Source organism: Python bivittatus, unplaced genomic scaffold (assembly GCF_059951505.1).
Source record: "Python bivittatus isolate LINGU-HERP-01145 unplaced genomic scaffold, Pbiv_v1 ctg000020_np1212, whole genome shotgun sequence".
Lineage (NCBI taxonomy): Eukaryota > Metazoa > Chordata > Lepidosauria > Squamata > Pythonidae > Python > Python bivittatus.
This window is the reverse complement of record NW_028277030.1, coordinates 58,756,627-58,770,431: the sequence shown is the minus strand read 5'-3', so window position 1 is coordinate 58,770,431 and position 13,805 is coordinate 58,756,627. Positions and strand designations below refer to the sequence as shown.

General features: G+C 36.5%; 1 protein-coding gene across 4 annotated transcripts in view; it reads right to left on the bottom strand.

The window, feature by feature from the left end:
• AFG1L (AFG1 like ATPase) overlaps window positions 1-13,805 on the bottom strand; it is a 59,031-nt gene that overhangs the window by 14,881 nt on the left and 30,345 nt on the right. For 3 of the 4 annotated variants that reach the window (XM_015887241.3, XM_088139122.1, XM_007423348.4), the window contains 3 exons: window positions 6,043-6,125; window positions 3,463-3,533; window positions 3,106-3,206 (listed from right to left, as the gene is read on the bottom strand). The exons of the other annotated variant lie outside the window; for it this stretch is intronic. In XM_015887241.3, coding sequence (XP_015742727.1) covers window positions 3,106-3,206; window positions 3,463-3,533; window positions 6,043-6,125 — 255 coding nt within the window. The remainder of the gene's footprint in view (window positions 1-3,105; window positions 3,207-3,462; window positions 3,534-6,042; window positions 6,126-13,805) is intronic. 4 annotated transcript variants of the gene reach the window in all.

Sequence of the window (13,805 nt, the reverse complement as noted above, 5' to 3'; positions counted from 1 at the left end):
CTCCCTTATGCTTAGACCATTATCAAGTCCTGGATCGGTAAGTTCCCTCTATTATTACTGGGAAACAGTAATCACTGCTCAAGCTTAATTACATTAAAAAGTTAATGCTACCATCAGAGGGCAGTATTTGCTATACATACATATAGTTTCAAGGGATTTGGTGTTATTGTTTAAAGAAGCGACCAAGGAAATATAGAGAAGAATGTTATTATCTATTTTTCCTGACTTCTTCTTCAAAAAGCACAGATCTAGGCTGCATTTATATTTCATATCATGATAAATTTGTAAACATAGCTTTGAAATTAAATTATATATTGAAGAAAACCTTAAACGAATGGGTTTGATATAAAAGCACTGGTTTTTAGTGATCACGCTCACTTAGCTGTAAGTTGTTGCAAAAATGTAGTTATGGGTAAATAAATATTTATAATACCTAAAAATATGCAGCTGCCACATTCAGTGATCATTTCATACATTATTTAGAGCACCATGACTAAGCTGTATCAAGCCAGTCAGCTTTGGCCTCTTACACTCATCTTTTTCCTACATAACCAGGAGAAGGAGTAAAAAACTCTCACCTATCTGGGATTCATAATTTTATTTTAAGTAACTGTGATTAGCTGTAACTATGATTGAAAGAAACAAACATGGAACTGTGTTCCAACAAACTCTCATGAAGAAAAATTCCAGGTCAGAATTTGGAGGATACAACTGAGATTTAAAAAGTGGATGCTTTCAAACTCTTCCTGGCCATATAAGCGCAAGAAAGCATGTGAACCTGAAGCCTGGTCCAGCTTGTTCATGTTTGTAATGCTATGTGAGAAAGACATTGGGAGAATGGGCCAAGAGACGCTGCCAAGGGAACAGCTGGATAAGAAACAGCATAGCCCACAGCTGGATAGTGGGCAGGGCAAGAGGCTCAGAAGAGACCCTCCCTAGTTTCTCATGCTGTAAAGGAGATGTGGGGAGAGAGAATTGTACTTTAAGACTTGCAAGACTGATCTTGGCCTTGTGGGGTAAACCAGATAGGAATCACAACCAGATGAGCTAATTCTGCCTTACTATAAATCTACATTGACAGAATCTTGCAAGTCTGAAAGTGCAACTCTCCTCCCACCTCCGTTATAGCCCGAGAAACTACGGAGGGCCTCTTCTGAGCCTCTTGCCCTACTCACTCTCCAGCTGCGGGCTCTGCCGTCTCATATCTGATAGTTCCCTTGGCAGCGTCTCTTGGCCCAGTCTCCCAAGGACTTTCCAACACAGCATTACAATGTTACAGTAAACTACAGTTTGGCAAGAGTCTGCATTCAGTCATATATTAATAGCATAAGCTTCCAAATATAACTATGAAGTAGAAAAATAGCACAAACTGAATATCAGCAGATCTAGGGGAAAGGACCAAATTCTCACAAGGGGGAAGATTTGGCATATTACTAATATTAATCCCAATTTGTACTTTCAATTCTTAAAACATTTTCTTCTAATCCTTTTATTAAAAATAATGTGTTTATGATATTCTAAAGAAAAAGTCAGCCTCTCTTTCTGAGTTTACAGAAGCACTGCCCTGAAATGCAGCAGACTCCATAAGTACAAATCTTGAGAAAGAATTACTGTTTTCAAAGGGAAACCTTTCTGAACAATTCTCTTGAACAGATGAAAGGAACTAATGTCACAGGGATTTTTTCCCTAAACAATGAGGTAGCACTGGAGACATATGTTGTTACAGATATATTTTGATACTTTTTTCCTGTTCGACGGTGTGTTTTGTTATCTTTTGTATCAATTTAAACATGTATTTTGACTACACCATATGCAGTGTTGAAAATCCAAGATTTAGGTACAAAGCCCCTTTTGTCCATAGCTTCCTGAGCATCAAAAGCAAGACTGGGCAATATGGCTCCTGCCTGCAGGTTGTCCTTGAGCATCTCTCACAGTCACAGTGCTCATCAAGGCTACTTGCTCGGTACCCTTTTTTCAGGTCAAAGCAACCTGCATACCACGGGCAGCGAGGAAGCAGCGATTCCCTCCCTCTGCATGTCCAGAGCCTTCTCTGGAAAGAGGAAAAAAAGGTGGGCAATTGAAATTGCTATGTGGCAGCCAGCCCTCCTAAATGTCATGAAAAGTGGGGGGTAAAGAAAAACCTGATCCTCAGTAAACATACTGGTTTGGCAGCACAAAGTGATTTTGGGGGAGACAATCTGGAATTGGACAGTCTGAAGGGAAACTAAGAAATTCATTAGGAACCGTCAAAGGGAGTTGGGAGCAACTTTAGAAAGCAGGTAAGTGAGATGTGTCTCTGTGGTCAAAATGAGTTTAGGAGTAATCCAGAGAGAGATATGGCTGGGTTCACACTTCAGACTAAGCCAGCTTGTTTTAACCACAGTTTATTGAATAAGCCATGGTTTACAAATCATAATGGCTAGGTTCATCAAACCAAACAAACTGCCTAGCATGGTGTGCAGATGGGGAGGGGGGCATTATTTGTATTGGCAGGGTGCAATGTGAGAGAATTTGGGGATTGGAGGGAAATGATTTGACAGCAATGGACTTATTTATGGAAATTAATTTTAAAATAAATTATTTTTCTGTCCTTTGGGTGTTTTGTCAAGGCAGAAAACTATGTGTTCAAAGGATGTTTCTGCCTTTAACTTCACCAATTTGGCTAAGAAACAGAGGTTTTGCAGCAACACTACATTTTGTGACTGCCCACTCACCTTGACAACCATTATATTTTATTAAAAACCCAGATGTTCTCATAGGCCAAAAAAGGTTCAAGAGCCATCCTCCTTCTTGCTGAATATTGTTCATTGCTGAAAACCAAATGTTCTAGGAGGTCTTTTGGTCTGATTCATAAAAAAGGTACATCTGGGGTATTAATACATTAACAGATTCTTTTTTTAAAAGCACTGACATTAAATATCACAGGTTACTTTGAAGAGAAACATCCTGTACCTGCTGTTTCATCTTGTTAGTGTTTATAGTTCTACTTTGCAATTCAGTTGTGGTGGTTGTTATAAACTCAAAGGAGATCTGAAGGCTTATTTGGAGCAGGGATATGATCAAAACAGACCTGAAAAGCCCAACCAGGCTTGATGGTGTACTCACTTTGTCACACAGCTCTTCAAATGTGAAGTCTGCAATGGTTCCACATGCTTTATTCACTCTCAGTCCTCTGCCTTGTACTTTTAAAATCCTTGGTCTAGTTACTATGGGAACATGAACAAAGACTCAATCTTGTCTGGATAATTACTATAAAACTCATCTCTTACAGATAGGAAATGCATAGCTTGATGAATAATAGCACATGATTCAACACATAAATTAGACAAAATGCTGATACAATGACTGCCACTTGAGTGTGGCATCAACCCATATACAGCAGTGGAACTTATTAATTGGTCAGTGGAGATTGGGCATTGTGTTCTAAATGTATTCTCTTTCAAGAGAAATTAACTTACGTACAATCATTTTGTTTTTGAGCCAGCTCATCAAACAACTTATCCATGACAGCCTCCACATCAGCTTCACTTGTGCTACAGTGAAAAGAATAATAGAATATGAAATTAATAACACTTGAAGCCAACATCAAACAGCTGCCTGAGCTTGCTTAGCTTTTCGCCCATATGAGAGAGAGAGAGAGAGAGAACGAACAGGATATTATGTTGTAAATACAAACATTAGATTTAGAATTCACTTAAAAAGCAGAGAACATTAACTCTCAGGTAGATGATTTCATTTTATTTACATTCATTGAAAGACTTCTACATTTCAAGCTGTCTTCAATAATAAGACAATGCAAGCAAGGCCATCAGTGCTATATATGCACACAATGAGACAGGCAGACTCCTGTCTATATCTTACAAAAAGGTAAACTTGACTGGCTAACATCTGAGGGGGAACCCTTTGGAATTATGTGTATTCATAACACATACAACACTTGAAATAGATTGGAGTAAAACTGATCTGTCCCTCTTCCTTTAGTTACTGGAGTCCAGAATTAAGAATGCAACCCTGGAAGACTAAGAAATGTGTATCAATGTCCCTCTGAATTCAGCAGGGTTTTCTCAGAATTGTGTATATTAGCTTTAGAATATCTAAAACTCTTCTGAATATAATAATTGATGTGATCAAGGAGTTTATCAAAAGAAGTGTTTACCTATAATCAAAAGTCACCAAATATTTATAGTTCCTTTTGCCAATTAAAAAAAATGCAATACTTTGCTCAAAATTTAGAATGAATAATAGCAGCTGCTGAAATTTTCAAGCCAGATTTCCTATCAGAAGCCTCTGGGAAATCCACCGGTAGAACTAGAAGTTGTGTTTCAACCTCAGCATTATGCAAACTGAGGCAGCTGCCCTGAGCACCAGCCTTTTTGATAGAAGACAATAAATCACCATGTGAGTGTGCACACTATTGTATCATTGTATTTCTGCTTCCTGGAAGCAGAGAAGTTTTCATACATTTTATTTCCTCAACTGCCACATGGTAAAGGGCAGAAAAGAACAATTTGCTTCTTTTTCTCTTCATCCTTAGATGGCAAAATCTCTTGGCCACTCCTCCCTTATAACTAGTACTGAGAGGCATAATACTTATTATTTCTTTTGTTAGATTTGTATTTCGCCTTTCCTTCAGGAGCTCAAGGCAGCACATGTAGTGGTCCCTCCTCCATTTCTTCCCCAAAACAAAAACCCAATCACTGACTGTAAAAAGAAAGTGAATGGCCCAAAGTCACCCAGTGGCCTTCTATTGCTGAGGGTAGACTGGACCCCGAGTCTCCCTTGTCCTAGTCCAACACCTTAATCGCTATGCCACGCTGGTTCCTAGATCTTAGGGACAGCATCACCTTCATGATTCCTTTCTATTGCAGCCTTTCATGCCCACACAGATTATGTTCTTGGTAACAACTGTGATGCACTGGGCCATTGTTGATAAAGCTCATGCTGGCTGGGAATTGTAATCCCAGCATATCTGGGACAAAATGTGCATTCTATTACACACAGTGAACATGTTTATTAAGAATGCTACATCAAAATTAGCATCCTATAATTCTTGCCTAAGGGCCCTTGGTATGCTATGCAGGTTCTATGTATTCTTTCTCCCAAGCATCTATATATACTACACTGTAGTAAGATGAAATCTATCCTCAGAATATCTTAAAATTACTCCTTCCAAAAATCTGCTGTGGGAATTCCATTGGGGTGTTAGATGGTAATATTAAAGATAATTATTTTGTTGATCAGCAAAAATACAAATTTGTGGAATATTTAAATAGTCGTACAGACAGTCCAAAGGAAAGAATACAGACTTGGATTAGCACTGTTCTTTTTGCTAGACTGGAGAACAAAAATTTTAAATCCTTAAGTTGTAGTAAAACAATACCATAATAAAAGCCACAAGAAGATTTGTACTTGTATTGGCTTGATTAAAACCACTTCCCTTTTTAGATGTTGGAACAACTTTGTATCACATATACTTGTATTCCCAAATTGCCCTGAGGGTAAACTATCATTAGGGAAACAGAAATCAGAGCTATACAGATAAATTGTACTGATAGTTGTATTATAGCTCCATTTTTATCATCTTCAGAAATACAGAATTCTGAAGTCAATCAACATCCTAGATACAAGCAGATCATCTGTCAAAATAAGACAAGTTTTTGAATCCACAAATGTTAACACCGAATAGTAAATGAGTCCTTATTTGTATAAATAATTACTTTATTACAATAAGGATGCTCGTTTATTTACCAGGGAATTGAACACTCTTTGCAAGAGGATATTCAGTGCTTTATAACCATCTGTCACTTCAATTCTGCAACCACCACACCTCCCCCCCATCTAATTAGTTTTAATTCAGTCACACATTTGAAAAGGATGTTACTGGAGATACTGGAAATGTTATCTGATGGCATGAGGACTGTGTCTAGTGTTTATAGCAGTTGACTGCCTCATCTAAAGGATTGACTTGGTTCAGTTTTCCTCCCCATCGAAGAGTGCTGTGGCTGTAATAAATGCACCGAGTCAGTCTTAGTTTCAACCTACAGGTAGTATAGCTTTCCTGCAGCAGGTAGCGCACGCTTTCTGTAGTCTATTCCAGAATCCAGTTGGATGGTGTTACAGTATTTCTGAGCAGAGAAACAAAAGAACGGTGGCATTACTTCTCTTAATCAGACGCTACAGAATGTTACTTTGTGCTTGTTGTCCTCCCAACCAAAAAACTGCACAAATACAAGCACTTATACAACATTTCCGTACTGGCAAAAAAGTGCATCTGAGGCAATAACCCACATAAATAAGACTTACATATTAGAAAGTGCTCACAAAGATGCATGTGGAATTCTTATGCTTTTTTAAAGAGCAGCTTGATTTTCTAGGCTCTACATTTATTACAAAAGCAATACAAGAAGTGCAGTAGATTAAACATTAATTTGGACAAGTGATTTTCTAAATAAAAACCTGGTGTTGTCTTCAATATTTCATTCGGTACCCTGATTTGTAATTCATTATATATATCTCTGCCATCTATTGTTTTTTAACTTTTAAAAATAATACATCCAATAGAAACAATACATGTATTAATTTGGTCTCTCTTTGGGTAACTGACTTCTCCATCATAGGACTGATTAAAGCCTACAGGCATGATTGCATTCCATACTCACTAATCACCATCAGGGATTCCTAATCAGCAGCTAAAGAACTTTTAACGGGAGTCTTTGTATTTTTGCCCTTAATTTTCAAAGCTATAATCCTAACAGTTGGTTTACATTAAAATCTTGGTGTAACAGTATTTTATTTGACAGTGTAAAAGTCTGCTCTCAATTCCTCTGAATTGGTAGCGTAGCTGAATGGTGTAGCTACATCTAGTGCCAAAGAAACAATTCAGTATCACGGATATGAACTATGACTTCTTACCTTATTCAGCCTTAGTGCCCTGAATTACTCAGATACACAAATTATTAGGTGTTGGTGTATTATTTATATATAGCACAGTGTGTGTGTGTGTATCATACAATCATGCTCTAAAATCTAATTAAGATGGTAAAAAACAGTTCTCCCACAGACACCAAACTATGAAAGACAGAACATTTATAAAGCTTTCTCCCTTAGTTTAAAAAAAGGTAGAAATAGCGTATATGAGTAATAACACAGCAGTATTATTGCCACTGAACATATGTTTTTCTCCATGAAATAACAATGACTCTCAACGGATTGCACATTTTAAATGCCTTGGGACATTAGTAGAAAATGAGTTTAGTAAGTCCTGCCACAAAGTCCACACTCCCGTTTACACCATCCATGCAGGGAAAAAATTTTTTTCAAATGTATCAGCATAACACTACTCCTTTATGCTGCAATATATGAGACAAAACAGTGCTATAACATAATGTCATGATTCACCAAGGCCTAGCAAGGGAAAGACGACTTCTGATGTTATCTTGAAGCATCCAATAGTCCATTTCTTCCATCATCACAATGAACAGACTTGCTCTTGCTAGCATCTGGATTGTGTCCCTGAGACTCAGCAATAAATAGTCTCTAGATTAGTGTTTTTCAAACTTGGCAACTTTAAGATGTGTGGACTTGCTGGCAGGGGAATTCTGGGAGTTGAAGTCTACACATCTTAAAGTTTCCAAGTTTGAAAAACACTGCTCTAGGTGATCCATGGTGAAATGTGGGCAGAGCCAAGTCTTCTGGAAGTGAACCAGCACATGATAACATTCCTAGCACAGCAGTGGAACCTCTGCTGTACAAACTGAATAGTGCAGGAGGAATTTCAATAATGGTTTTAAAGTTTTTCAAACACCCTCCAAATTTTTAAAACACCTTCCAAAGAAGACTAGAAAATCTGGTTGTCAATGATACTGGATTTCCAAAAGTAGTAATAGAAAGTACAGATAATGTAATAAATGAAATAAGAATTAAATTTACATCTTGCGGTACGTTTTTCTGTTAGATTTGACAAAGGTTCATTAAAGGATAGGGAAAGGGAACCTGGTCCTCTACAAACATTTTAGACTGCAATTCCTCTAACCTCTGATCATGGGCAACGTTAACTTGAACTTAATGCAAGATGCAGGCCAACAAATCAGGAAGGCTCAGAATATATGGAAAACACTGGAATTAAATGCCATGGGAATAAATAAAATTTACTGAATGTACTGATATTAAGCAACAAGTACAGTTTTGGTTCTGGTTTGGAGAACAGCATTTTGAGAGTAATCTAAAGAAATGGCAATGTATGAAATCCTATTGATGTAGATTGCCATCTGCTCCTGTGATGGGACTTCCTCTTCCTTGTCTCTACCCTACTCTAGGGGAAACTATTCCATTGGGGAGAGGAGTTGACATAATACCCATGATTACAGTATGTATAAGATACAAACTGTATAGATTAAAATGGATGAAAATATACAGCATAAAATATAAGCAACTACTTGAATCTTAAGAGAGAGCACAAAGTTTGAACATTGGTTTCAAAAACTTTGGTAAATAACAATTCACATAATAGGCTTTCTTAGAAAAGCAAGACATTACTGTATGCTCAATTGTGATTCAAATAGCTCTCAAGTTTCAAATGCATTTGATATTTTGTGTTATAAATGGCTGATGTTTAACAAATTCTTGTTCAGATTTCCAGGATTCACTATTGTAGCCCTAGTTATAAGATTGTGCTCATGGAAATGATCATGAGCTCAATTATTTTTATATGATTTTAGAAAAGATCTTATAGGCCCTATAGAATGAATGGTTCAGCCTGGTGACTGGATTAGACCCAGAGCTTGGAGGTGCCTCATTCTTGCTTCAGCAGCTAGATTTTTGGAACAGGGGAAATCCTGAAAAAAGTATTCTTTACTGATGTTACTTGATTGGCAAGTGACTGAAAGTTAGTAGTCATATGATTGCCAAGAGATAAATTTTCCTCCAATAACCAACCATTCCCAGATTCTTAGTATAATTTGGGGTAGGGAAAACCTGTTTATTTTGCTACTGTTAATCTATTCTGACATTATACACTGCTTTGAATATAGTTTATTGTGAAAAGGCAACATACAAATAAGCTGATTCAAACCACATCCAATTATACTTTCTGAGTTTTAAGCATTTCTGACCAAACTAATTGGATAAAATCCAACAAAATCCTATTGCAGACAGAAAAGTTCCTTCCATCATTGGAATTGTTTAAATCATGTAAGCCTCGGAATGGAGGACTGCTGAAGGAAGTGGAACTAACAAATATTGTTCCTCCCTCTCTTTTACTAAGTAGTACATTCTGAGTAAACTACTAAATAGGATGATTTCCACAGTACAATAAAACTCGGGATCCAGTTGATTCTTTTGTTTCACTTCATGTTTTGTGCTAGCCAATCTAATCTAATGTTTGCTTCATTGCCCTTCATATCTTTAACCAATTAATCTAACCCCTGAGAATATTTCTTACTTCCTCTCTTTCATTTGGACTTAAAATATAACTGGTGTTCACACTTCAATTCCAAACATAGCACATACAGTGCAAAAAAAGTGCTCAGCCTGAGTGTATGTTGTAAGGTAAATGCATCTTTTAATCTAATCAAGAAACCAAAGATTCTGATTTATGTGATAACCAAAGTCACAGGAAGAAGATTGGGTTATGCTCTGCCCGTAACACACAATAGGAGAGCTGGCAATATATTGTTTCCTCCTTATGTGTTTGACCTTTTGAAGACTGCGATGGATATAATTAAGGTAAAAGTTCTTTAAAATAAAGATCTTTCCCTTCTCATGAGAACATACATTTCTGTAACAAGAACAGAAAAAGAAGAATCATCCAGCATTTTGTGAAATAAAAAACTTGGTCAAACTATTGTTCAGTGTGCACTTAGTCTTTGTCTTCATGTTCTGATGTTGTTCAAACAGCAGACTTAAAAGAAAATAATGTCAATGAATCCTCCCAGGCACTATACATGACCTCTAGGGTAATTAGCAATCACTGAAAAGCAACAAGACTAAAATGTTCTATTCTTTATTACTGTCAGCTCTTATCTTGATCAGCATTTTAATAAAGATGGTTCGTTCCTAAGACAGTTCCATGAATCAGTCATAATTACATCCTGACACACAGTGAATAGTAAAGCAATACTAAATATCACTTCATCAACCTTTCTAACCTTTATGCAAGTATTAACAGTAAATAATTTTTACACAATCCAACAACAGAAAATCTGCATATATCTTAGCTTTGTAGAGACTCTACCCCAAGTGAATTTCCTGTGACCTATACCAGCAAAAACACAATTGGGCATAATTATTCAAGCTTCAGAGATATTCAGGTGTTGCTTTTTTCAGAGTGTACAACTTCAAGTACAAAAGGCTACTTTTTCTATATAATAAAGCCCCCAAAGGGTTAAATTAAACACTACTTTCCTTTTCCTAATAGCTGCAACTCTAAAGCTGAAAAACTCACAGCATTCCTTAACATAACCTGTTTCGTTTTATATTTCTGAATATCAGAAATCTAAAAAGACATCCTAAATAGATTATATCTGTGAAATAAGAAAAATACATAGCAGGCTGTTGCTTCTGTTTGCTAAGTTGCAGAATTGACCACAACATGAAAAATGTGTCCTTTGTGGGCTAATTAAATCATACGTGCATTTCTTGATATTTGCAAGGAGTTTTCAAATTGCTTGAACTATTGTTTGAACCACTGATTTATTTATTCCTTATATATATTAAAACGATACAGATCTGCACAAAATGAAAATGGTTTTTTTTTTTTTCCCCCATATCTGTATTGTTCTCTGGAATCTCAGCTGAATAGATTTCGTTTCTGAATTAGTTTCTAATTCAAACTGGATACTTCGCTAATTGTTCCTACATAGAAGCACATCTGAGACTCCGGTAGCAATTAATATACTGACAAAGATTTAAAATTTGTGATGCAAAAAATAAAATAAAATGCAAATATTAGGTGTTCCTTTTTTCAAAGTCTCTCAGGACAATTTTTTTCTCCAGATACTTCACGTAAATCGTATCTTGATCTTTGATGGGATATTTTGGATTATCCATAAAAGTATTCACATTGTTCACTCAAGAAGCAAATACAAATCTATTTTCAGATTTCTTAACATTATTCAAATATGTAGCAGTAAAATAAATGAGTACTGTCAACAGCATATGCTAGAATGAAACTGGCAGATGTTAACATATATAAATATAGATATATAAGAAGTACATTATTCTGATGTACTTCTACTTAGAATGAAATATGCTCGCTAGATTTTCGCACTGTAAAATCGGATTTGCACTTTTCTGCATTAGTGTTCCTTTTTGCCAAAGTTTCAAATGGGGGGCGGGGGGGGAAATGAAGGAAGACGTGTTGATTTTAGAAACGAGATTTCCCACAATAAAAAAGTGATTAAGATGGAAGCAAAGGCTAAGGATGGCTTATGCCTAACTCTGATGAGGTCCAGTACCTCATTACCAACAACTGAAAACTTCTGCTGCATTTTGTTTCAAGGGAATCCAAAAGTCCTTGCTGTAAAGCAGACTGGGGGGTGCCCAGTCCATTCAGCCTGTCTGTATCACAACCATTATGAAAGAAGTATAAAACACTGCCTTTATGCTGCCAAGCCACAATGACTCCTCTTACATCAAAGCAGTTTTGCCACTTGGATTTTTTTCCTTCCAAATTTATTCAAGCCAAGGGCAGGGAGACAACAATTCATACACACTAATTACACCTAATTATCTATTCCTCCCCCCCTCCCTCAACCTTCAACCACCGTTATTTGCTATTTGGGTTTCTCACAACCTCCTCTTGCCCTGTCCATCCAGCTCCACAGTAAGTCTTTGAAGAAAACAGTTGTGGCTTTTTAGAATATTCACAATGTAAGGTTCAACCCAAATTAAACTATTCCCATTATTAGTTTTAACACAATTTATCTGCTAAATTTGAAGGCCTTTTGCTTAATTTGGCAAATTTCTAACACTTCTGCATGAAGGAAATTGCCAGCGATGTGCTTTCCTTCAGGGGCGTCTTCTCTCCTCACGCTTTCTTTTCATGATCTCAATGGAATGTTGATTGGATTAATGTTCTTCTCTGTGGATCTTCCTGGAGCCTGTGATAAAGCTCTTACAAACTTTATTAACTGGCTTGGACTTTTGGGAATGGGCTGTACAGGAAGATCGGGATCAGCCTTATTTCACATTGTACTACAAGCAAAGAAAAGTGCCATATGCTAAGTAAGCAAACACATCCCAATACCTGAAGAATACAATATTAGGTAGCTGTCCCAAAATGTGAGTAACTTCTTGGAACCAAAAAGTTGATTTGTTGAAGCAGGATTAAGGGAATTATTATTATCAAAATAAAAATGGAAGAGAATGGAAGAGGTTGCTGTAATTATTTTAAAATTAGGTGATAATTTGTTCTGAAAAATAAAGAAAAATGAAAAAAAATTGCTTGGGAAAAATAATTGGCACTTACATACAGACACCATTTACTTTTCTACAGTTTCAAAATAACTTTATTTAATCCAAATATTTTAAAAACTGTTGCCTGATTCTTGAATATTTAATTCTTGTTGTGGTTCTAGAAGACACAAAAAGAATAAATGCATTCAGTGTGCTCTTGATTCCCATTCTATAGGAAACCTTTTAGCGGATCAAACAAAAGTCTTGAGTCCCAGAGTTCTCATTTTGTAGGATAAAGCATAGATACTTTCAAACAAACTCTGTTTAAGATGAGATCATATTAAAAGCAGCCGCAGAACAGGCTATGTAGTGAACATGAATCTGAGTCAAAACCTATCCTAGCATTTATTATATTCATGAGTGTATGCTTGCATGTGTATATAGACACACAGAGCCTCTTTTTTTTTAATATTAAGCACAGTGATTCCCAACAACGGAACTGCATTGTATATCCCAAAAGTAATCCATTTAATTAATACAGAGAAAAGAGAAAGACAGAGCCTACAACTGCCACAGCTTGGGAAAGAAAGACTTCTATTGAAGACTTGCTTGGCTTCTCGCTAAGAAAGAAATCAAAAGGCCTAACATCTTCAGTAATGAAAAAGTCAATAGATAAGTGAAGACATCACAATATCAAAGGCTTAATCCCAGGAATTCTGACTCAGGTGACAGCTTAGCAGAGGTCAGGGTGCTGACACTGACCACAAAAGCAACTTTTAACTATTCAGTGTACTGAAAGCTACTAGGCTATCACCGCCTTAGAACAGAACTAACTGACAAATCAGTTTAATCACCAAAATGACTTTTTTAAAGAAATCAGCAAGGAACAAATTTGTTCACCCTTACACAGGTGGCCCAACAAAGGCAGAACACATAATCAGAAACATTTTATATTTTCTCACTGGTGCTAAAAGATGCCATTTTGCCCTCAGAATTTGCCAGGCTGTAGGGATAGCCATCCTTGACCCCACAGAATAGTAGCTGAAGATTCGTATTATCACTAATAAGCTTGAGACCATAAAAATGATAATTTAGTGGGGGAAAAGCCAGCACTGTTGTAAACAATCCAACAACCCAATCTTGTGTGTATTTATTCCAAGACAAGTTTCATAAAATGAAACAGAACTGATTTCAAGGGAAATACACAGTTGCATTACTACTTAAATGCTAATAAGTGCTGTAGGAGAAGCTACATCAGAATAGAATAGACAGAGTGCAAGTGAAATTAGGTCATTATACAGAGTACAAAATATGAAATTTAAAGAAAAAAGGCAGAACTGGTTTCTTTGGATCCCACAAATGAAAGATGACAACTTACGTAGTATGTTGACTCAGGCAGAAAAAAGGTGCCC